This window comes from Lissotriton helveticus, chromosome 11 (genome assembly GCF_964261635.1).
Source record: "Lissotriton helveticus chromosome 11, aLisHel1.1, whole genome shotgun sequence".
Taxonomy (NCBI): Eukaryota; Metazoa; Chordata; class Amphibia; order Caudata; family Salamandridae; genus Lissotriton; species Lissotriton helveticus.
Window position 1 is genome coordinate 1,088,252,096 of NC_136072.1, and position 26,874 is coordinate 1,088,278,969.

At 43.2% G+C, this 26,874-nt stretch overlaps 1 protein-coding gene across 1 annotated transcript in view; it reads left to right on the top strand.

Moving 5' to 3' along the window:
- The window catches only part of MLEC (malectin), a 100,614-nt gene that overhangs the window by 33,580 nt on the left and 40,160 nt on the right, over positions 1-26,874 (top strand). The window contains exons 2-4 of the mRNA XM_078667697.1: positions 7,333-7,511; positions 7,970-8,146; positions 23,572-23,629. Of these exons, the coding sequence (XP_078523823.1) occupies positions 7,333-7,511; positions 7,970-8,146; positions 23,572-23,629 (414 nt within the window). The remainder of the gene's footprint in view (positions 1-7,332; positions 7,512-7,969; positions 8,147-23,571; positions 23,630-26,874) is intronic.

Below are 26,874 nucleotides of genomic sequence, written 5' to 3' on the forward strand. Positions count from 1 at the left end.
ATTCCAGGAAACGTGCAGCAAGTTTTGGCCTTCCAACATACCTTAATCTGCATGTGATCCAATGCACACAATTGTTTGTATAACCGTTTGTAGGGATCCGTAACTCTCCAGGTTTTCTAACCCCAAGTCCACAGCTTTAGTTTCCTGTATAAGGTGCATATGTTGCAGTTTCCACAGGTGAAGTGAGAAGAGCCAACTAATCATCAAAGACTCTCTTTTAACCTTCTATTTGGATCTAGTGTGGATCATTCTGTCTTACAAGTTTTGAGATCTTTTGAAAGCAGAAAGAGGGTTTTCATGGGATGTGATTGGTTTCAGAAAATGCCAATTGTTCAGAATAGTCTTTTTTTATGTGATTGGATGCTGGAGATAATGCAGAGACACAAGTCAATCTTTCTATATTCTCCTGGTTCGAGGGTTCCAGAGGGGCTTCCCGGGTGTTGTTTAGTGCCCTCTTCTTTGCTATATCTGTGATTTTATTACGGTATCTCTTTGCCTGGAATTTTTCTTGAGATATTGTGGTTGTTGTTCATAGTCTTAAATTGCTGCAATTTTTTCTGGATGCGGCGAAATTGCCTATAAGGAAGATTTTCCCGCAGCGCTCGGGGATGATAGTTGTTAAATTGCGCTGTATTTTCAGTTAAAACGTACTTGCTTTCTCTGGCTGAACAGATAGGCCTCGTGAAAATGGTAATCCTCCCTAAGCTACAATTTGTTTGTAAATATTCCTCTGCCACTTATGGGCTCCTTTTTTTCACCTGCACCGCACTCGATTGATCCGGCAAGCAGCCCAGAATAAAAGGGGGGAACCCGGGCATTGCCCTTTCTCCACAGGGGTTTTGAGGCTCTAGACCCAGAGTTCTGTTAGCTGTGCGCACAGGCTCGCATTGCCTACTATTGGTTTCACCCAGCTCTTATTTGCCTCACCTTGCTGTTGAGATGGATATGTTGGCCTCTGCTCCACTTCATTCTCTGGTTGTCTCTTCCCTCTCCTTGATATACATTAACTATGGTCCCCACACCCTGTATCTCTAGCGTTTGGAGAAATTGGGGGGAGAGGGAGGCATTAGGCATCATGTACTCTCCTAACTTACCATGCTACCACCAGTCAGTGCTACTTGTAAAGTAGGAGCCAAAGGTAACCTCGCAGTTGTCCAGGTGAGGGGTCCTGCGTTGGGGTGTATAAAAATAAAACAATCATAATATTAACAGGAGTGTGCCCTGCTGTCCCGAACATATTTTTATATTATTGGCTTCTGGGTGCTGTCAGGGCAGCAATCGCTGACTACCTAGAGGCAAACTTCAAAGTATTTGGCCTGGTCTCCTTTTGTTAGCGTGGACGGAGGTCCCCCAAATGTAAACATTTGGATTAACTCACTCATTTATTAGAATGAACAGTTCAACCTTTATACAGAGTTGTTGCCCTCACCGTCCAGACCAAGAAACCTACGGAGCCCACTGAAGTCATTTCTTCGAACTACTACCTTCTAACTGATACACATATACTATGGCAGTGGTGAATTCTGGTGGTGGATGGTTGAATGTTAAAGGAATTCTCAAGGACACGTTTGTTGAACGTTTTGTATTAAGAATTCTGTGTTAAAAGAAAAAAACTAAGATATTCCACAAAGAACACTGCTATCTGCCTAAAACGATGTTATATTCTGCAGTGTCTGAATTAGTCATGCTGAATTGCGAGTGATGTAATCGTGGTCCAGTGAGCTGTACTGTAACTGTGTCACCTTATACTTCATAAGTAGTTTTGTGTTTTTAGAATCTTAAAAATGCTTTATGCTGTTGCATGTGAATCCTCTCTACTCGTTCATAAGTTTCCATGTGTTTTAATTCAGATAATAAGTATTGCTCAACAGAGCCCATCAATCAGCTTCCGACACCTTCCTGGTCCGCTGCCAGATACAATAACCACCAGTAGCCAATCCTCTAACAACATTCTTCCTCACATCTACCTCGGGACTCGTGTGTGCCACAAAAACATAGTTAACTACAATAAAGTTAATCATATACATAAAAAGTAAATATATACACCATCTAAATACCGCCTATATAACTTCTACTTTTTGTTTAAAAAAAACAACAATCTTATAACATTACAATGTCATTTTATTAAGTGCCAAAGTCCTGTAAATAACCAGGTTTCTTAGAAATACGTCCCATCCTGGTTGTAACCTCCACACATCTTGCAATCCCACTATTATCCTGATTGTTACAGGATTCCATTGATTCAACACTTTTTTGCATTATGTCACCGTCAGAACCGTTAGCAGAAGGACCACTGCTACAGAGCTATCTGTGTCTTTTTGTGCACAATCACTCTGTTCGTATAACAATGCCGAATACAATTGTAAATTGTCAGAACTTTTCAAATTCCTTTCCACAATGTCTTTTTTAAAATCTTCCAACAGATCCCCATTTCTAATAGACATCCATTTTCCATCAGCATGACGTACTGTACATTTTTTTAACTTGAATGTCTCTGTTGTCTACGAAATTAGAGTTCAATCTTCCTACCTTTTCCACACATGTTCTTTAACATAACCCATGCACCAGTGCTCAAATTGTTATTAACCAACTGTCTCAAATCATCATGACGAGCCTTCATTCTGGGTTGAGACTCTTCCACTCTAGACTTCACATCATAGTCCACATAAGCTTCTGGTAACACTGGTTTTGCCATGTAACTACTCAGGGAAAAGTTAGGAGTGGGAACACCATACCCTCAACAACATAAAAGGAGAACATTCTGTAACGAGGTATGATTTGCCCACATTTTCTGCCAAACTCCACAACATCCAAACCACAAGGTGTATTCCCTCCTTTAACAACCTGTTCACTCTTTAACAGCACCGTTGGATTGAGGACTATGTAATGACACTGGGTAATGTTTGACATCATTCTTCTTAAAAAAACAACAACATTTTTCTGAAATTAACTGCACCCCATTATCTGTAACCAGTTCCAACTATGCACCTTCAACAGCGAACACATTAGCCCAAAAATCTGTTGCCACTAGAGTAATCATGCTGCCCACAAAATTTTAATAAACCCATTTAGTAAAATAGTCTACCAAAACAATCAAATACTTTTGATGATTTGTTAGAGAATTTATGGGTCCTGCAAAATCTAACTCTATTTTCTGCCAAGGTGCATCAGGCAATGGTACAGGAACCATAGGTGTATCGCACAATTTTCAATTTTTATTAGATAATTAACGCTGATTATACCGGTCAACAAATTCCTAGATTCCAAGATCGATGCCGGTCAACTAAAACGTATGTCTCAAAACCTTCTTAGTGGAAGTTGAACCCAAATGACCTGAATGAGCCAAAGATACGATATTGTGTAATTTACCAAGTGGAATAAATCTCACCCCCCTTAGTAAAATATTGTTTTCCAGCAATTTGGAAAAAACATTTCAAATTACCTTGCAAATTCGGATCCCGGGGCAATGTTCTCCACAAATTTGCACTCCTTTTGCAATAAAAACTCCTCTTCACACGCCTTGTACCATTCTGTTTCACTAATTCTGCCCTAACATTGTTCTGAAATGTTTACATCAGCGACCACACATTCTTCATTGGACAAATCAGACTCACCAGCCTCCATTTCAACTGATCAGCTTGACAGCCAATCCTCTCTACAATTAGCAGATCCAGCAATATACTGAACATCAAAATCTAATTCTTGCAAATTCAATAAGATTGTGATAAGTCTAGAAGATGCTCTCGACACACCTTTTTCACCTAATAAGAAAGTTACAGGCTTGTGATCTGTACACAAAATGAAATGTTCCTCACATGTCTTGATTTTTTTCAGTGCCCTACGCACACACCAATTCCTCCCTCTCTATGGTGTTATATCTATTGTCACCATCTTTAAGTGCTCTTGATGCAAAGGCAATAGTGCGCTCCACCCCATTGACATTCTGACATAACACAGCCCCAATGCCAATCGCACTCGCATTAACACTAATAGTACATGCGACACCTGACACGTTTTCAAGAAACTCGTTCATCATTAAATTTTTCATATCTTGAAACCCTTTTTCCTCCAGTTTTCCCCACACACGTTTCTCTTTTCTGTAACATCCTCTTGAGAGGTTCCATTATGACAGTATACCCCTCCACAAACCTAGAATAGTAGTCCGACAAACCCACCAAAAATTTCAACCCCTCTTTGTCTTTCGGAGTGGGCACTCCCTTGAAAGCCCTCAACAGATCAATTTTTGGCATAATTCCCTTAGAAGTGATCCTGTGACCAAGATAATCTACTAGATTATTGAAAAATGTACACTTATCTTTGGCCACTGTCCTACCCCTCTCTTTCAAAAGGCTTAAATCTTTGTCAAGGATTTCATTATGTTCCTCAGCTGTTTTGACATAAATCAGGATATCGTCCTGGAATGGCAACACTCCATTTAATATCCTTAAATAAGCAAAACATGAGTTTTTGAAAAACTCTTCCAGCTGAGGCCTGCTCAAACGGCAGTCTCAAAAACTTTTACCAACCAAACGGCATGATAAAAGTGGTTAACACTTTTGCATTATTCTCCAATAGAGTCTGATGATATGCTGCTTTCAAGTCTATATTGCTTAAAGTATTTAGCTCCACCTATCCTAGTCAATTCTTGAATCTTTGGTAAAGGATGGAACTCTTTTTTTTTTTTAAGAAAGTAAGTCTGCACATAATCTGCTTTGTACCCCATTCCTGTTTGCTAATAAAATTGCCATTCCGCTGCATTGACTGGCTCAATTATTTTGTTCTCACACAACTCATCCAAATGTTTTCTTAAATCATCTCTAACACACAATGGTACACTTTGTACTTAATGAGCATTAGGCGTGGCACCCTCTTTCAATAGAATTTGGTGTTCAAGCCCTTTCACTTCACCAATTCCATCACAGAAAACTTCAGGATATTTCATCTGATGTTTTGCCACAACTTCAGACTGGTTTTCAATTAGCATTACTGGAGTGTCAGTACCCAGTCTTAAAACACTACCTAACCTTCCCTATCCTCACATCCCATAATATCCTTTCTTTTTACAGACACACAAATCTTTATACACACTTCTCTTCCAGAGAAATTCAATATATCTACAAAGAAACCCAAAGTTCAATTTCAGAGTCCCCCATAAGCTACTGCTCTAATGTCAGCCTGTTTAAGCATTGTGTTAACACAATCCATTTTGAAAGTACTCTCTGATAACATTGCAACCAGCGATCCAGAATCGGTCATTATTTTGTTTGGTTTGTCCCCAATCATGACCGAACAAAAGAGACATTTCTTACTAGCAACATCTCCTTTGTATGCATCCACATCATTATCTTTAAATTCATTCACACCCACAGTCAGAACGACCTCGGTGAACTCATCAGTCCTCTTCTGTACACCAGGATAATGTATACAATTTATTTTCAACTCTCTTTCCATGTACTGCACCTCTTGCATACTGGTGGGAGTTTACTCCTTCCTTCCTGTTCATTCCCATAACTCACATTATCAACCTTCTGCTCTGGTTGCTTTCCTCCACAATCAACTTAACGCACTCTACTGATCTCTAAGTGCCCTTTGCGTTCTGAATAGTTTCCTCTATTGAGGGATTTGTACAACAAAGTTAATGTTCTTGAACCTTCTTCAATGCACAGTTTAACACCACCTGATTTATTATGTATGGCTCTACTGAATTCTCAAATTCGCGTGTGCTTGCTAAAATCCTTAATGCTGCCACATACTGATCTACACTTTCCCCCAGCACTCTGCTTCCTGGAATATAAATGAACTGTACTAGCACCACACTAGATTCATCCGCAAAGTGCTTCTCAAGTCATTTAACAGCTTCTACATAAACATTCCTTCTTCCTGCATCTCCAGACTCCACCACAGTATGTCGCACTTCCGGTAAAAATGTCAAATATGTTCTGTGCTTCGGTTCCAAGACCATTAAATAACAATGCGAGTTTCCTGACTGGTGTAAAATCAATTCCATCAATTGCCACAATATAGTTCCGAAAAACTCTCTACTAAAGTTTCCATTACTTGACAGGCTTCCCTCGATTTTGTAGTAAGTGAACTAGTTGCTCTATACTACTGCTAGAAGCCATATCAATGAGCTTGACCGGTGGGTAAAACTAGTGTGGCTTCACGAGAACAGCTCAAACCATAAGCAAAATTAGCCAGGAAGGAATTTAAACGAGCTTACTGCTAGTAACTTATTAAGTCAATACATTTACCCACACTCGTTAAACTTCCAAGGTGTCCGATGGCATTACTCGCACTTGTAATCTCAAATGAAAGCGCTGAACCACTGAAGCAGGCCATCTTGCAAGATCGGCATTACGCATGCTGCTCTAGTAACGCAATCAAATAAACAAAAATAGTTATCTAGCAAATTGCTTGTTAAAAATATGCTGTGCTGCCGATATAGTCAATCAAAATGGCTGCCTCACATTTGACACACACAACGCTTCATTGCACGCTGTGTGTCCAAGTTTGCACTACTCTGACATGTGCGTGACCACTCCATAGCCGTAACCAGTGCTGCAAACTTGACACACTTCCTCACGCCTCGATAAAGCTTAGAAATAACTCGTAGCAGCTGCCTTCAATCTCTCTGCTCGTTCCACTTATAAAACATTTTTTCCCACACCTGGCAAAGTGATCCGATGGGATCCGTTAACCATTCACAAATATAAGAATTTACTTGTGACAAAGTAAGCACCTCACCAACTCAATCCCACTCTTCGCCTTATAAGTGAATCCTCTCCACTTGTTTATAAGTTTGCATGTAGTATTCATTATTCAGAAAATAAGTAATCCTGAACAGAGCCCATCAATCGGCTTCCGACACCTCCAAGATCCGCTGCTAGTAACGATGACCGCCGGCATCCGAACTTCTACCTACATTCCAACTCCCATCTCCCTTGTGACCCGCGCCTGCCACAATAACATAGTTAACAACAATAAAGTGAACCACATACATACAAAGTAAATATATACACACCCTAAATACCGCTTCTATAACATGCTGACCTCTGTCTTTGATCCGCCACTTAGCCACCAAAACTCTTTCTTCGGTTGTGTCTTTTTTGTGTGGGGTTTGCAAGATTTTTGAAATGCAATAATAGATAACTCCTTGGTAAGAGCGGTGAGTAAATGGCCACCCTGAAATTCCTCCTGGAGCCAGAGATGTGAAACGTGGAATTGAGCAGGAAGTTAGTTAGTTCTGTTTGTGATATGTCCAAGTTCTGCCGTGCTGATCCATGTGACCTCACCAAACACATACTGAAATGCTCTTTCTCTACTTTGATGCAGCCTCAGACTATGGGCTAAAACTTCCCATTTTGCGCTCCAATCCTGAAGATCAGGTCCTCTACCAGACTGAACGGTACAACGAGGAGACTTTTGGCTATGAAGTCCCCATCAAGGAAGAGGGTGACTATGTTGTGGTGGTCAAGTTTGCTGAAGTTTATTTTGCACAATCTCAGCAGAAGGTGGGTCAGTAACTAACTTCAAGCTAATGGGCCTTTGTGAGAATCTATATTAAGATACATTGAGTCAAAATGTGTAGTTGAATTCTCCCATGTCAGCAGTGAATACACCTTATTTTTGTTAGCTACAGGCAATAACATTTTCATGTGCAGGCTCTCGATTATCCTCACCTCCTATTAAGTGACCTGATTAGACACCTTACCCCTTGGTGCAAACTGTCCTTATAAGTGTAGGTTTTAGAACTGTGTTGCTTGCCGTCTTAAATTATACTTTTATTAAGTTGGTTTAGTGCCGTTGTCCTAGGAAAACTCTTAATTTCTTCAAATCTTGAACATCGCACTGCTGCATATCCAAAGTACTGATGTTGTATTACTCGTGTGTGTTTGTGCCTTTTTCACAAAGTTTGTATGCATGCCTTGCTTACAAGTCAACTTTTTTTTCCTCCTCTCACTGTCTTTAGGTGTTTGATGTACGTTTGAATGGCCATGTTGTGGTTAAAGACCTGGACATTTTTGACCGAGTGGGACACAGCACAGCCCACGACGAGATCATCCCCATCAGTGTGAGGAAGGGGAAGCTAAGTGTGCAGGGCGAAGTGTCCACATTCACCGGAAAGCTCCACATAGAATTTGTGAAGGTAATAATACGGTCTCTGTATGAAAAGCTGCACCTTCACTGTCAGAAACCCGTTCATTGCTCCCAAGGCCTAGAGGGGTAACTGGGCCTCAGCCAAGGTGGTTTAGTTAGTTTCCCATTGATGTCTAAGGAGAAGACATACTATAGATCCTGATAACTGAGAACCAAGTACACTTTTTAGCCCCGGACTGTCATGGTAGTGATGTAAGCTGACCAGGGCTTGTTCGGGAAGGTGTATGGGATTAATAGACTCCACATTCAAATTGCGCCCAATACCACCCAGTAATGCAGTGTACAGCCAATATCTACTTAATAAGAATAGTACTTTATTGTACCTTTATTTAATACTACACAATACTGCACAAAGATCTGGAAGTTCGGAATGAACAGATACTACTAGCATGTTCTTATTTAGGACTTAAGAAAATATGTGTTGCAGTTGCAAATATAGCTGCTGCTCGGGGTATATGATGTCAGCAGCTGTAAGTTCATCGATCCAAAGGTCAGTGTCTGTAATGTGCATATTAATCATTGGCTAACAAATCTACTCTGTTGTAGTTTGCTCTTGTCCATTTGGTGACTCGTGAGCAAGTACGTTTTACCTGCGGTCATTGCATTATGAATCTTGCATATGGATTCAGTTTGCACTCTGCCCCTTCCCTGCCTCCTTAAGGCGACATCTGATATTCTATACAGGCAGTGGTCTGGGTGTTTCTTGGGCGCAAGGCAACCTTCCTGTCCTTGTTGTGCCCCTTCCCAACTCTCACACCCCCAACTAAAAAGTGCAAGGAGGAGTTTGAATCAAGAGTAGATTTAAACCTAGAACCAGCGTTGTAGAATTCCTGGGTCGTGTGACAGGTTGCCGGGGTCCTTCGAGATGCTTGACATAACTGCCAGTCAGTCAGTCAGTCTCTCAACACTTAGACCCACGCTGCACACACAGCTCACTTCTCGACCACAGAATGTGGTTCTGCTTTGTCCAGCTCTCCATGCCGAATGTCGGGCACACAACCACCGGCACAGTTATGACCATGGGATGCACAAAAGTCCCTCTTATGTGTCTTTCTCGTTTCTGCTGTTTGTTCTTTCTCCGTCAGCTCCACTTATGATCACTTCCGGGCCAAGGATGTGGCTACTGTAATCTTCAAGGCCTGATGGTGCAACCAGTGGCACCCTAGTATAGGTTATACTCCAGGCAGCACCTAGGTGTGAAGTTATCACTGTGAATCACTCCATGTAGTTACTCTGGGCAGCCCCACTCCAGGCATCTATGGTCAAGCAAATCCTGAAGGCAGACTCCTTCCTGCAGGGATACCTACAGCACTCGTTACAAAGCAGGCTAGGCAGAATCTATTGCAAGGCAGATCCACACCATACGCTACAGATGGTTGCGGACACCTTCAGGTGATGTCTCCTCACCTGTAGGAATCTGGCTGCCAAAGACACTATCCCTATATCTCAGAATATTTACCCAGTACCCTGTAGGGTGCCGGCTAAACGAGTCAGTGAGACGTTCTGGAACCACGACTGCCAGTTTCAGTCCCTCATACATTCCTTTCTGAGACATTGATAATACATTCCTCGTGCTGTCATGAAATGGTTTCTAGGCAGTTGATAGTAGGCGATTAACCTAGGGGTCTAGAGGGACAATATTACAATGTGCTTAAAAAGGAAAGACGCCTCTAGACCAAACGCCCACCAGCACACAAAAAAGAGGCAGGCCCTGTCAAAAGCCTAAGTAGACTATCTCCAGGCTCTCTATGCCGTTATCCAGTCAAATGGAAGTGCTTTCATTAAGGAACAAAAGGCAAGTTGCAGCAAAAGGTCACTTCTAAAGGAAGCACCCTCTCCATCCCCCCTACTCTTCAGAGTTTGATGTTACACAAAAGCTTTAGGAATGCGAGTAATACACAGTGCTTGTCTGCCTCCACCTAAATGCACAAAGTACAGACATATCCTACCACACCACACCACACCACTACACTACATACATGCGCTGTCGAGGCACACGATGTAGCAACAGACCAAGCTACATGTGATTAAGCAGAACTTTAGAAATGAGGCTGGAAGGCCACTTGCTAAATTGCAAAGAACAGGAAAAAGGCCTGCTCTGCAACCATGGTTCAAAAACTAATGCTGCCACCACTGTCAAGCCCATGTGAAGTGACGGGGGCAGTACTTCCTTTTGCTAATAAAGGCATGCATTGTGCACCCCACCAGACCACCAGCCCTACTCATGGTCGGGTATTGTATTCAGCACAAGCAATCTTTCACATACGGGCATGAGACTATTGGGCTCATGCCAGAAAGTCAAAAACATAGATACTTGCATTTGGGTATCTCCGGGCAGAGCTGCATTCTCTCAACATCATGTAGTAGACGTTTCTTTAAAAAAAAAAAAATTTTAATTAAATTTTATTGCAGATTCATAGGAAGCCATGAACAATCAATCAGATATTTCAATTATTCAGCGCATGTGGTGCATCTCACCATAGGTCAGGGGATACACGGCCATTCAGCCCACATCCCGGAGGTTGGGCGGCAAATATCAGGAGAGCGCTATATGTAGAAACACATTTGAAAGAGCAGGCATGTATTGGGCATTCCGGGAGTCCGCTTTTTTCTGTATGTTTGTACTAAACTCCCCCCCCCCCCCCATACCCCTAAAGAACAGTAAACTTAAGTTTTGTGCTTCCAACCTTGCATATACGGAAAAGAAACAGCAGCAGTTACATTTCTAAGTCCCCCCTCGTCTCTACAGTGCCAGCATAGTCTTACACAGTTCTGAGCCATGAGTAGCAGGAGTCTCTCGTCCCCTGCAAGTTCGGCGTGTTTCGTCCTACCCTTTGTATCGTGGTCCCGACTGTCCCGGTGGTCTGACCCGTGGCCCACTCCAGGTATCCCCCCTCACAGCCCTCCGCCAAGCCCATGATAATGTCTCCATTTGGACCAAACGTTTCGGAATTTTTTCGGGCATACCCTCGCCTTATAGGTGACCCTCTCGCTCGGCTGCCATATACAGATCTAGGCCTCTCCTCCACTCCTCCAGATCCGGGGGTGCCGGCGCCCCCCAGTGCCTTGCGATGTCCCTCTTCGCTACAACCAACGCAAGGACCAGGAATATAAGGAGTGGGCGAGTTAGGTCTACCTCTGTAGTCATGCCTAACAGTGCCAGCTTGGGATCCCGCGGGGTCGGCATCTCTAGGACCTCCTCTAATTCTCGAAATACTTGCGTCCAGTAGGTTTGTATTATGTCACACTCCCATAATGTATGGTAGAAGTCCCCTACTCCCCGCAAGCACCTAAGGCAGCTTGGGTCCTCTATCTTCCCCATTTTGCTGAGACGTAATCTCCTGTAGTAGGTTCTATGCAATATATTAAATTGAATGAGCCGTAGTCTAGACTTGATAGCCACCTCCTGGGGGTGCATCAACACTATTTCCCAGTCCAGGTCTTCCAACTCTCCCACGTCAGCCTCCCATGTAGCCCTGAGGTTTGCCAGGTCTCCCAACATATGGTTGGTTAATGTCTTGTACGTCAGGGAGACCGCTTTTCCTGAAAGTCGTTCTTGAAGGAGCCTCCCCTCCAGCGGTGCATACTCCGGGATGTCTGAGAGTGTGATTTTTTGTGCGTTCCAAGCGTGCCGCAGCTGGATATATTTGAAGTGCTGTGTGTTATGCAACCCAAACTCTGCTTTAAGGACTTGAAAAGATTTTAGTTCCCCCCTGGCCACCACATCTCCTATAGTTGAAATACCAATATCGTCCCATCTTCGAAAGCCTCGCAATTTAAGTTCTGCCAGCCATTGGCAGTGCCACAGCGGTGTCTGCCTCGTGGGTCTCTTATCCCAACCCATACGTCTTGCGGCCTTTGTCCATGCGCTAATTGTGATAGACGTAGCCGGGAGGAGGTGTGCCCTACCAGGACTCCCATAAAGGTAGCACAATAGGTTCTTTGAAGACATTGTCCGTCTCTCCAAGGCATAGGTCGGGTGGTCCACCGGAGAGTGGAGCCAATCATTGATCGGTGTTAGCCCAGTAGTAGGCCTCTATGTTGGGGAGCGAGATCCCTCCGCTATACTGGTGCCTCTGAAGCGTGGATAGAGCCACCCTAGCATGTTTGCCCAACCAAAGGAAGGACCGCAGGTCCGCATGTATCCTGCGGAAGACCGCCACAGGAATCGGGTAGTATTCGTTTTGTAGGGCGTAGAGAAATTTCGGCAGAGTGACCATTTTATACATGGCCGCCCTTCCCAAGAGTGTCAATGGGAGCTGTCACCACCTGACCATATCCGACCCCGCATTAGTTATGATCCGTTCCAGGTTTCTGTGGAACGAAAGGGTCGCACTGGTGGTTACATAGATCCCGAGATATTGGAAACCTTCCGTGGTTGTCAACAGTTTGTCTGGCAGCCTCCCCCACTGGTCACGTCCCCCAGGGACGTAGAGTATGGATTTATGCCAGTTAATTTTGTGTCCCGCCATTTCCCCATATTTCTCTAGTTCTCGGATGATCGCCGGGACGGTGATCTCTGGTTCAGTAATATAGAGCAAGACATCGTCCGCATATAGCGATATCTTTTCTGATGTTGTGTCCGTGTCCATGCTCAAGAAACCATGAATATCAGTGTTTTGCCGGATCCTGGCAGCTAGCACCTCTATGGTGAGCGTAAAGAGGAGGGGAGACAGGGGGCATCCCTGTCTGGTGCCGCTCTGAATTTGGATCTCGCGCGAGAGTTCCCCCATCCACCCTCACCCTGGCCCTCTGGGCAGTATAGAGAAGCTGTACCCACTTGATAAAGTTGGGCCCACAACCAGACTTACGGAGCACTGCGAATAAAAAGGGCCAGTGCACCGCGTCAAATGCCTTCTCGGCATCCAGAGAGAGGAACCAATGTGGGTCGCTTTGCCCCTTCACCTCCTGTAGCCAATTATGGGTTCTTCTAAGGTTCAGTTTGGTTGCCCTGTCAGGTAGAAAGCCCAATTGGTCCAAATGAACTAAGCTTGTAATTACTGTTCTCAAGCTGGCCGCCAATATGGTTGCTAACAATTTGACCTCCGTGTTTAGCAGGGAGATAGGCCGGTATGAGGCACAGCCCTCACGTGGTTTGCCTTCCTTGTATATGGGGATGATCGTGGCCATGGCCAGATCCGGTGGGAGCTCTCCCTCCTTGAAGGCCCCTGCGAAGAGGCCTTTGAGATGGCGGGTCAAAAGGTCTGCCGCGCGTTTGAAGAACTCCGCGGGGAAACCATTCCGGCCCGGATGCAGTAGACGTTTCTATCCCAAAATCCACCAGATATGTTATAAAAACTAAGATTTTCTGCTCATTTGTGACTTATTTTGGGGCAAACACTTTTATAAGTAGGCACTTTGATTAAAGCAGGATCCTTTTCTTTTCTGTCCTACATACTGCACAAAAGATAATTATGTGCAGAATTTGTGTTTAAATAGATGTCCTCTGTTTTGTACTTCATTATATTTCCAGGGACAGTAACTTATAATTGAATTTAGAACTTTCAAAATCGTGATCGCTGAACTTGGCCCTGCAAAGTAGGCTTCTGGAATCCAGTGAAACCTTGCTTTTTCAGTCACTGAGTTTGTACCTTGTTTTGTATGTTACTGTCAAGCTTAGCTTTGCCTTTACTACCTAACTCCAGCTGTTTAGGTTCAAATATGTACTTTAAAACCTGTATTCTTCTATTGATTTGTTACCTTGTTTGTTTAATTTTGATTGTAGCAATAAGATTCTGTTGCCAAAATAAAAAAATCGTCAAATAAAAATCATCTAATCCAGTAGTTTCAAACTATGGCTCATGTCTGCCCTGGTCTTTTTGGAGTTTAACATTAATCCCAGCAGCATATGAGTCTTTGTGGGGTGGGCAGCGTGAGGAGGGGACAGTAAAACTTTCACCTGCAAAGTAGGGTGCATTAGGAAACTTCACTGCAGTGAAGCTTTATAAAGTTTAACGATTTGCCGAAGCAACTTTTACCCTCCTTTTGGGTCGTACAACTGTGCTGCTTTTCAGCCACAGTATGTTCCGTTTGAGAAGGATGGGGCATTCTTCTAATGGGGGAAAAGCAGCTGACCTACTGGTATGAGAGTTGATTAGGCAGTAACGTTCGTGGGGTTTGGCAGCTGACGCTCCGGAACAATGCATTGAAGATTGGGGAGGCTGTGTGCGTGGGGACGTGGTGGACGTGTGGGCTTTGAATGGGGATTTCAACCTTTTGCTATTAAATAGTCTTTTAGCCATGTTAACGGTGTAACACTCCAATCAATCTGTAAGCTCAGAGTGTACTTCAAACAACCCCACATATCAAAAATGATGCTGAAGTGTTTATTGATCATTTCAGGCAGCCCCCCACACCACCCCATTACCCCCAGAGATATATAATTACATAACATTCCCATGCCAAGTGCAAGAAGCCTGCTCCACACTTACCACATGTGGAAGATTACGAGCAGTGCATTCCATCCAATTCAATCCAACTGGGGGAAACATAAGTCTGGTGGAAAAAAATGTATTTCACATATTTTTGATGCTTGCTATAGTCCACTGTTGGTCGCTCAAGGCGCAGTAGCTCAGATCCATGTCCCTGGCATGCTCGCTTCGGAAGATTGGGAATACAACAAAAGAGAATATGTTTGATACCAAATGTTTCACATATTTAGAGGACATAATACACCAGCTTGGACCACAACTGCACCTTCGGGTATCCAGGAATTTCAGTTTGAGTGAATTACTTGGGCAGATTTGTTCAACCTAGTCTATGGAGACACCGGACTCCCTTCCCACAGCTGATTCAACGTTTAAATAAATAAAATCAACGAATAAGTCAGAAGCATTTTAATCCCTAGTACTGCCAAGTCACTGGTAAACTCGGTTCCAGAAGTTACCTTTAAATCCAGGATTTTACTAAGAGGGATGGAAGGAAAAAACATTGTGACTTTCCCAGTACGTTATTCCACCTCAGCTATGCTACTAATGTGTTACTTGTCTGAATTTCGCTGTGTGGGGTACTGTACATACTAAGCGGAAGCATATTCAAAGCTAGAGGGTCAGCCACCGCTCTTTCATTGCTAGCATGTGGCATATCCTTAACCGTATGGCACCAGTAATATGCATATTGGGTCTGTGCATCGAGATAATGTCCTTCAAGATCCGGTACCACTAGACCCCACTCGCTTTCACCTTCCTTCCCACTCCCCAGGCTATTAAACATTCATGTCTTACTCTTGGATTTCCCTTCTCAAATCAGAGCGGCCAAAGTCCTCATGAAGAACCTCTTAGTGACCACAGAGTGGACATTTTGCAAGATATATATAGCTGCCAAAGCAACACTGCTCTTGTAATAGTCTATCGAAGATGAAGACCACTGTACCCAATTGGTAACCTTTGCCTCTGGCTCAGTCAGTACTGTGGAAAAATGCTACCAAGACGGTCGCAACACTGCGCACTATCCACAAATGTTCACAGAGTGACCCTCTAGGTCATTAAATACAATTTAATAACCCTATATTAAAAATGAATCACAAGAATAGCAAATATACTTGTAAATGTAAATCTTTACAGGTAATTGTTGAAATCTAAAGCATTTTTTTTACATTGATATCATTTTTTAGTTGCATTCACATAGAAATCAAAAGCATGAATTCCTTATACATGTTTCTTGAGAACATTTACAAAGAGACAGATAATCAATTGTTTCCGAAAGATTTTTTTAAACGTGGGCCTCGTGCATTTCGGGACCCGAGAGTCCCTTCTTCAGGGGCCAAACTACAAAGAAAACAATGAGCATATATCACTTAACATAATTGCGTGAATACGCAGCGAGAGGAAAAAACAGCAGAAAGTTGCACGTAAGTACATAAAAGTCCGTGGTTAAATGATGGTATTGTAATCAGAAATTCCCAATGTTCTAAAACAGCCATGTGTAGAACATATAGAAGGAACCAATGTACTCCACATATCCAAAAACGTAATGATAATGAAAATAATGATAGTAAAGGAACACATGAAAAAAAGTGGACAGAACCCTTCACCGAAATTTTCAGGTGATGCTGTGGGGGCATGGAAAATATGGATCACCATAAAACTAAAGCTGTATTGCAAGATTAATAACCAATGGTTACTACTAGGGTCAAAATAAAACACTCACCAAGTGAGAAAAACACGAACAGTCACCACTTTAATTCAAAATCTTTTGATGAAATCAGACTCCCTAAAAAAAGGAATGATAGTAATTATTAGGCCTTCAGTACTCGAAGGCTTTAATGTCGGACTGTGGTTTTAAAGGAGGGTTTGCTGGAGGGCCAGTAAACGTACCGGTTCTAACCGCGTGAAGAAACAACAGTCTGGGGGTCTTCTGAAAGAGAAACGCAGCTGGTCTCCACCTTGCACAGTACTTAACCAGCGTGCCGCACGGTGTTTGGAGATAAAAATAGGACTAGTGCCAAAAATGAGGCAGCGCCATCTTGGAATGATGTTTAAAGATGGAAATAGGACTAGTGCCAAAAATGAGGCAGCGCCATCTTGGAATGGTGTGTAAACAGAGGAAAAAATACTAAATGGGGAAAAAAGAGAAAGAAACCGCGTTTGCGGAAAGAACCAAATGCGCGGCGGACCTAAGGGAGCTGCTTAGGAAAATGATGAAGTACACTGCAAGTCAATGAGGTGATGGTCCGTGCAAAACAGACACAACAAAGGATATAACTAATGAAAAACGCGCCGATCAAAAATGTAACATTGGGTGCCACATCAATATAAAATAAAAATGTGAGAAGAACCTATAACAAAAAATAATTGAAAGGTGACATGCACCAAATGTGTGTCAGAGAAGGAAGGTAAAAAATGTTGAAATGAAGAATCAGGAAAATGTACATGGTTATCCCTTAAACAACAATTAACTCCGTAGATGCATACAGTGATGATAAAATAATGACATATGGACATTCAAAATACATAGAAAACAACAGAATTGATAAAAAATTTATCAATAACAGAAAAGTACATACAGTCTATATATCACACAAAAAACGTGGACATTTACATAAGATTGATGCAATTGGTCCTACAGTATGAGCGCGAAACACAGGTAGTGCTGGTGATCAATTAAGATGCTAGTGCTACAAAAAACAGATCATATCGAGCCGATCATTGAGCCCCACTTGATGCATGGTTCCTAAAAATTTAATCCAATGTATCTCCCTTTGTAGTAATAATTTGTCAATGTCTAGACCAGGTCTAACCATGATCTGCTCAACCACTTGTACTCGCAGTTGGGATATCATGTGGTGGGCTTCATCCCAATGTCTTGCCAAACTTGAGGTGGTACTTTTAGTTCGAATCCGGCTCTTATGCTCGGTGATTCGCACCTTAAGTTTACGCGTGGTCTTACCTATATAGGCCTTGCCACAGGGGCATTTGATGCAGTATATTATTATATATTATTATTACCCAGTAGGGTTTAGTCACTACATCTCACCGGTTTCCCTTATTGAATGGTATCCCCATTTGTGTTACAGAAGGTCTCCCCACAGGACAGACAGGTATTTTTATAGTACAGGGGTCTCTTTGCAGTTATCATAAGGTTTACTTCCACACTCGTTGTTTTCTCCAACCCGCAGACTTTAGGTGAGGGGTTCTATCCACTTTTTTTCATGTGTTCCTTTACTATCATTATTTTCATTATCATTACGTTTTTGGATATGTGGAGTACATTGGTTCCTTCTATATGTTCTAGACATTACTGTTTTATGACATTGGGAATTTCTGATTACAATACCATCATTTAACCACTGACTTTTATGTACTTTTTTTTTTTTGCATAGTTTTATATAGCGCGAACTAGAACCGAACCGAATCAGTTATCAGAGCGCTTTACATAGCACCAGTTACGTTACATGAGGACACACTTTCATTTTTTTTTTAGGCACGGGGAGATTAAGTGATTTGCCCAGAATCACAGGGGGTTTTTGGCGTCGTTACCGAGACTCGAACCAAGTTCCCCAGGTCCGAGGTCGAGCGCCTTAGCCGTTAGGCCAACCCCTCTCCCCTACGTGCAACTTTCTGCTGTTTTTTCCTCTCGCTGCGTATTCACGCAATTATGTTAAGCTTATGTAAAGCTTCAAAAGATCCACGACCCACCACCACCCGCAACAGGTACCTCACAGGAATTGGAGCAAGATCACCGCAGACCAGCTCACCACCTCCCTCAGCCAGAGCCCACCCGCCAACTCAACGGACCCCAACGAAGCAGCCCGCAACTTCACACAGTGGCTGACCGCCTGCGCCGACGACCTCGCGCCACTAAAGAACCCTCCCAGCAGACCCAGAAGCAAGAAGGCATCCTGGTTCACCACCACCTTCCCGGAGAGCTGGAAGCACGCCGAGATCAGCGCCCTCCTGAAGAAACCTACAGCGGACCCCACCGATCTCAAAAACCTCCGCCCCATCTCGCTCCTCCCTTTTCCTGCTAAAGTCATCGAGAAGATCGTCAACAGACAGCTGACCGCCTTCCTCGAGACGAACGGATCCCTCGACCCCTCGCAGTCCGGCTTCAGAGCCAACCACAGCACCGAGACCGCCCTCATCGCAGCCACCGACGACATCCGGACCCTGCTCGACAAGGGGGAAACGGTGGCCCTCATCCTCCTGGACCTCTCCGCTGCGTTCGACACGGTCTGCCACCGCACCCTAGTCCAGCGCCTCAGCAACATCGGTATCCAAGAGAAGGCACTGGAGTGGATCATCTCGTTCCTCGCCGGAAGAACACAAAGAGTCCGCCTCCCCCCGTTTCGCTCCGAGGCCACCAAAGTCATCTGCGGCGTCCCGCAAGGATCTTCACTCAGCCCCACCCTCTTCAACATCTACATGAAACCTCTCGCAGCCATCGCACGCCAGCACAACCTCAACATCATCTCTTGCGCCGACGACACCCAGCTGATCCTCTCCCTCACCAGAGACCCCGACACCGCCAGAACCTGCCTACACGAAGGGATGAAAGACGTCGCCGAGTGGATGAAGGACAGCCGCCTGAAACTGAACTCTGACAAGACGGAAGTCCTCATCCTGGGATCTTCGCCCTCCGCCTGGGACGACTCCTGGTGGCCCCCAACCCTGGGCACCGCACCCAAGCCAACCGACCACGCACGCAACCTGGGCTTCGTCCTGGACCCCTCCCTCTCGATGACCAGACAAGTCAACGCCGTCTCCTCATCGTGCTTCAACACCCTGCGTATGCATCGCAAGATCTTCCGCTGGATCCCGACCGAGACCAGGAAGGCTGTCACCCAGGCACTCGTCACCAGCCGACTGGACTACAGAAACGCCCTCTACGCCGGAACCACAGCCAAGCTACAGAAAAGACTCCAGCGCATCCAGAACGCCTCCGCCCGACTCATCCTGGATGTCCCCCGACGCAGCCACATCTCCAGCCACTTGAGGAACCTGCACTGGCTCCCCGTCGACAAGAGGATCACGTTCCGGCTCCTCACCCACGCACACAAGTCTCTCCTTGACCTGGGCCCCAAGTACCTCAACGGCCGCCTGACCTTCTACACGCCCACCCGCCAGCTACGGTCCACCAGCCTCGCCCTCGCAGCCGTACCACGCATCCGAAGAGCCACCGCCGGAGGAAGATCCTTCTCTTACCTGGCTGCCAAGACTTGGAACTCCCTCCCCATCCACCTTCGGCTGACCCAGGACCATCTCGCCTTCAGGAAACAACTCAAGACCTGGCTGTTCGAGCAGTAGCATACCCCTCCCCCCAAGCGCCTTGAGACCCTCCCGGGTGAGTAGTGCGCTATACAAATGGCATGATTGATTGATTGAAGTGATATATGCTCATTGTTTTCTTTGTAGATTGGCCCCTGAAGAAGGGACTCTCAGGTCCCGAAATGCATCGGGCCCACGTTTAAAAAAATCTTTCATAAACAATTGATTATCTGTCTCTTTGTAAATGTTCTCAAGATGCATGTATAAGGAATTGATGCATTTGATTTCTATGTGAATGCAACTAAAAAATGATATCAATGTAAAAGAAATGTTTTGGATTTCAACAATTACCTGTAAAGATTTACATTTACAAGTATATTTGCTATTCTTGTGATTCATTTTTGATATAGGGTTATTAAATTGTATTCAATGACCTAGAGGGTCACTCTGTGACCATTTGTGGATAGTGCGCAGTGTTGAGACCGTCTTGGTAGCATTTTTCCACTTTTGTCTATTGACCCCTGTTAGACAGCGAGGGTTACACTGCTGCACCAATTGTGTTAAGATTGTTTAATTGTTATCAATATTTGATTACCTTTTGAGTACCTTTAATTGGTGTGCGCTTCCAACCCCACTTATTTTCTCAGTCAGTACTGTGTCATAGTTTTCATTGTACAAAACAGTCAGATCACCTGCTACTGTCACTCCCAGTACTTCATTGATGTATGTGACCTCTGAAATGAGCAGCAGGTGTGGGGATCTCAATTGTGATTTTAGTTTATGCACAGGCCAGCGTATTAACAAAAAATGACAACACCTAAAATTATAGGAGATAAATTGATCCAGGGATACTAAACATAGACTGGAATATTGTCCGCATATATGCTGTGTTTATGTGCAAAGAACTTCATTATGGCACATCCCATATAAGACGGGCCAAAGGTTAAACTACAAAGTAAGGGAGAGAAAATACATCCCTGCCTCGTTCCCCTACTTGGACTGGAGCCTCCAGAGAGCAATCCAAGTGTGCAAACCTTAGCAGTGGGAGCAGTGTAAAGCAGTCTAACCAGGTAGAGGAAGTAATTTCTCCACCTCTATCCTACTAAGCATTTCAAACAGAAAAGGCAACTGTTTGAGTTGATTTCCTTCTCCATATCGAAGAAGCTGCAGGTCTCCATTATGAATAATGGAGAAGAGCCATCTCAAAGTATTCTGTGTGGCTGTATCTGGAACGAGCCCCACTTGATCTGAAGGTACTAAGAAAGACTTGTAGAAAGCAATCTACAGTCTAACATTTTTGTCTAACTATTCACCAAGAGGGCTGTAGCAGCATTGAAATGACATTCACAACATATGTGGCAATTTCAAATCTTCATATTCTGTAGAGAATTCAAGACCGATACCATCAGAATATGGGACTGTACAGTTGTGTAAGTCCTAAATGTCCTCTTAGTTCTCCTCTGCTGTGAGTGGCTATTTGAATAGACTCTGTTGCCCCTGTCAATGCAAGCTAATGTAACCTAATCTTTATATAGCTTAGTTTCTGTCAGGATTTGGGACAGCCAAGATTTATTCAGAGACTCTGCGTATTGCTCAAACACATCAACGATTTGGCACCTATCTTAAACACCGCATTCTTGAATTCTTAGAGCTCAGATTTTGCACACCCAGGACAAGAACTACACTAGACGTTTTCTTTCTCCATCGCCTTCCTGCATCCTTTTCAGTGCATTAATTGACTCTAAATCCTAGGGCCTCTTGCGTAGTTTCATCAGGCTATGCCTAATTTCCTGTAGTATTGATTTATTCTTAGTAGATGCATAGATGTTCTCCAGTCTGTGCAAAGTGCCCTCCACTAAGTACAAGCTGCTCTTGGACCCCAGACTCGCTGGAGATACATACCCATACCCATACCCATGCACATACTTTGAAGTCTTAACAGCACTCCCAACTGAGTCCCTGATACCTTTGAAAAAGGTTTACAGCTTTAGTCTCAGTTGGTGTTTGAAAGCAGCTCATCAGTACTACACTTTGAAATCCTCATAGCCTAGGTGACCGGTAGAGAGTGAGGAATGTCAGTTCAGCCACATCTGGAGAGTGATCGGAGAGAATGTGACTGCCCGCTAAATACCTCATGCAGAATGTATCTATAAGTGGAAGATCAGACCTAGAATGCACATCTTGTACATAGAAGTAAAATGTAAAGTCCCAAGATTACAGTGGCACTATGCATCCACCAGTCCATAACCCTTTATGGCACATATTTTTAAAAGCAGCCTTCACCATAGGTAGGGAAACTACACCAAATCTGCCAACTGCACATTCTAAAATTGAATTAAAATCATTACCACTTTAACATTATAATTTAGACATGGGGTTACCTACCAACCAATGTCCAGATACTCGGCATGATCAATATTATGGCCATAGCTATCAAAGTTTTATGGGCATTTATTTTACCGATTGGTAGACTAGCAAGGCTTCTTCCTCTGCTCTGTCACATTTTAAATGAAAGCATATCTCTCTGTATTAAAATTGCAGCACATCAGAGTAAGTAAAGAACATAGAATAAAATGAGGGCCCGGCTCCCAGCTAGATCAGCATACACGGATCCCAAATGTATCTTGCAGCATTAGGAACTTCGTTCCAAACCCCATAGCATAGGAGAAAACATCCCCAGTCTTGTACAGGTTAAGTTTCCTGAATTTCCAGGACATCACCCGCACTGTGACAGCCATTCAAACAGCAGAGGCCAAAATAGGAGCAGATAATCTAAAACCCAGAGTGAAGTGGTGGATACCCTTTGTGGTTATGCCCACCATTTAGGTCATTTATAGTACCCTATCCAACCAAAGTGGATTCCAACTCTACATACCATAACATAATTGTAGATAGCCATTGCAACGCTGTCTTTTAATGGCAGAGGATCCATTGATGTTGAGATAATGTAACTGCCACTCTCAGTGTCCGGGAATGCAAAATACTTAAACCTAAACAAGGACAACTATTCCCTGCCCACTAACAAACAAACCAACCCCAGCCGTCTGACGTAGGCACACCTCTGTGATGCGTGGTCCTAGAGCTCACTTCCTTTGCCCTCAAGAAGAACCATCACCACTGAACGACCGCCCAACAATACATACTTTTCTCAAGACTAAACCTGAAATACCTCCATTGTGAGGCAGTTGCAGGCAGTAGGTATGAAGCTCTGAAAAGCAATTCCCTAAAACTGCAGTGCCACATAATCAAACGGCGCATTTGAACAGGAGTAGTTTAACACCTAGTGACCCTGTAATAGTGTTGCATCTACTCACAGCTGACACATGCGTAATCATAACATCGGGATGCCACGCGATCCCGCTATAGGCATAAACAGACATAGCCAGGTACACACACAACTAAACACAGCTGGTCTCTACATGCAGTTCAAATTGAACATCATGCGAAAGAATGATTTAGTAGAGAACAAAATAATGTTTGTCAGGGGTTCCACTGCATTATAGCTGTTCTTTGTGTTTATTAATATGTAGTTGCTCCTCTGTTACATAGGTTGTGTGATGATTAATTGCGGCTTTTGCCGTCGTTATACAGACCAGTGGTGTAACGCCTCATTGAAACTGCAGTTGCAAAATCCGCGTTAAATAAAGATGCTTACTACTTCTTGTCACCGCTTATTAATTCTCTTCCCTCTTCTTTGTCTTATTTTCAGGGATACTATGATAATCCTAAAGTCTGTGCCATACTTCTTATGAAAGGCACAACAGATGGTAAGTTTGGAGCTGAGGTTTATTCTGTGAATGGTAGGGGAGGATTTGTGGGTTAGAAGGGTGTTTGTTATCTTGAGCGTATATGTTCTTTTCTACATTTTAACCATCAAAGTACACACAACAAATAAAAACAAGCTCAAACAGACAATCCATTCACGGGAAAAAAGACTGGGTCCTATATACACCCTCACTAAAACTATCAAACATTTCATTAAAATATTCATAATAGCAACCATGTACATCATTTTAACATTTCCCTCCAGGCAGTTTAATACATTATAAAAACACGATAAAACATCCCATAAAAAGTACAACAAACTAAAATATATATATTACTTCAAGTATCGACCACTCTGACCATCATGTTCACTTTATAGTCATTTGTTTGAACCAGCAACAATTTCCTTCCTGTACATAAGCAAATCTATCTTCACATTCCATATAAGGGCTGTGCAAATCTACAAAAAAGTGACCGTGCATAGTGCAGAAAATGCATGTAATTAACTGCAATACATAATGGAAATGATCAACCAACGAAACTCATTATTCCAAAACCTTTAGGATTTTTGCTCTCCTATACCACATTGCTTCTAAAAATTTACTGGGTTTTGTGATGTATCACTTTTCAGGATCCTAAAGGCTTCTAGATGACTGCCTGTTGCCATGCTACGACAAATGGGAACTAGCCATTTACGGCGTATGTAAAAGTACTTCTTGCAAAAAAACAGTACATACTTTTCATCTTCAGGTGCCATGTCACAAATAGGGCAGATTTCAGTTTCTTGCCGACCATTTGCTTGTAAGTATTCAGTGGTAAAATTCCATAACAAAATCCTATATACAAGTTTCTGGTTGGAGTTGGAAAAATTAAATCTAAAAATTCTTCAAATAGTGGGGAGTGCTTATGAGGCAAGAACATATTAGTTGCAGGGCCATTGTGGGTATTTCTAACAGATTGGCCCAATAGCTATATTTAGGTAGTTTAATATCAGATTTTAAAATAGTGGGCTATAATTTCAGCTCCAAGCCATGAGTCTGGTACCTTCCCCCCAGCTGCAATAGCATTAAATAACATATTAAGGTAGGAGGACCATATCAAAGGTTCTGATTTATATAAGTCTCAGGGTATTTTATCTGGTCCAGGGGCTTTAGCAGATTTCTGCAAATCAATCGCTCTAATTGTTTCGCCTAAGCTAAAGACGATAGGAGGAGTGGGATCTAGTATAGGCCATACATTTAGAAAGCTAGTGCTATCAGAGACCTGGGAGTCACCAGAAGCATAAAGCATTGTAAAATGAGATACCCATTTATCCAGGGAAATATTATATTGATGTAAATTAGGTTTTTCTGACTTACTTTGGGTAACAAGGCGCCAAAATAGTCTGTCATTCTTTTTCCCGGCATCCAAAATATCTTACCATAAGTTATTATTCCAATTCCTCTTGGCTTTAATCAAGATAGATTTGTAGTGAGATCTTGCTGCTTTAACATTAGTACTATTTCCCTCTTTTATAGCCTTCCTCAGAGCTGACTTGGCTAAATTGCAAGCCGGATTACCACCATTTCTCTACCTTCAATGAAGTCCTAATAGTACAATTTTGGTAAAAATTCTCCCCATAGGTATTAGACAGACCAACATGAATGTCTAGAATAGGAACTACACCCATATTCAGTCCTACATGTGCTTCAAAGTATGTAACATAAAGTTTGTAAATCTGTGAGAACAGTTCCTGATTAGACATAACATTTGGCCATGAAACATACCAGCAATTATTAGTTACCACAGGGGCAGGTACCATAGTTTTGTGGTTATTTTTATCTTGGTTTAAAGAGTCAGCTGTCAAAGTTACTTCAAGGGAATTGTGATCACTATCAAAGCGCACCACCACTTCCATACCATACAATAGAGGCCATAAACTTACATCGACCATTACATAATCAATAATGCTGGTAAATACCCGGCTCTTAAATGTAGCTGCCCTTGTAGGATCAGAGCGAATACGCCCATTAAATGCCTTAAGGCCCTTGCTTATTGTAAACAAGGCCAGTTCTAAGGCAGTGCTGGAAAACGATCCCAAAAGGGGACCGTTCAAAGGTGGTATACCCCATACTTCATCTAATGAAGGTTCAAAACTGGTATTAAAATCACCTGCTACTATGACTTTTACACTAGAATCCAGATTGTCTAGAAGTTACTCCAATAAAGATAGTGTAGGAGATTTATCCAATCCCCTAGAACACCTAAGATAAATATTAAAAATAGTCAAAAGGAGACTTGAAGAAAAGGTTAAAGTAATCCCCATCAGATCTAAGTTATCAATCCCCATCAAAGTAGAGCTGCTAACAGCCATTCTTAATTAAAATCAAAAGCCCACCTATGGCTCTCCCAAAATGGGCTGTCGGTTTGGCCTCCACACTATAACTAGTAAACCCATCAAGAGACACTTTTTTTGTCGCCCATGTCTCTTCACCTGTTTCCTGTGTTGTGATCATCTCCCTTCACAATATCAAAAGGTGCACAGTTTAGTCTGAACCTCTGCACTGCCCATCTACGGCTATACCAGAATTGGCCTGAATAGAGAAACTAGTCCCAGAAGTACACACTGTCTAGCCCTTATCAGGGACAGGATGCTTCTCCAAAACTGGAGGAGTCCAAATACTTGTGAATATGACTGACAACTAAGTTGACCAAGCTTACCTAGCACACTCAAAAAGTTAAGCTCCAAAGTGAACAAGGGACCCACGTCCGGGCATACCCTGCCAACTTAAGGCGAACAAAGCAAACACAAGGAGATGATTGACGGAGCACTGAAACTTTTCAGACACTCACCCCCAGGAAGCTTGTTTCCGCTCCAGGGAAGACATGGCTTGGCAGTTCAGGCTGGACTGTTCCCATGATGCATTGGGTCAAGGCTGATTTGTAGAAGGATGTGTCTGAACTGGGATGGCGAAGAGAGCTAAAGAACGATGATGGATTCAACTCAGATCTGTGACTGGGAGTGAGTGTCTGAAAAGTTTGCAGGGTATGCCCAGACATGGTCCCTTGCACACTTTGCCACTGGATTCAAGCTAGCCTGGCTGAAGAAGGCTGTTAGCCCGAAACCGGTCCCAGGATGCTTGTTTCCAGTCCAGGTAAGACCTGGCTTGGCAGTTCGGACTGGACTGTTCCCATGAAGCACAGGATCAAGAATGATTTGTATATGGCTATGTCTGAACTGGGGTGGCGAAGTAAATGTAAATGTATG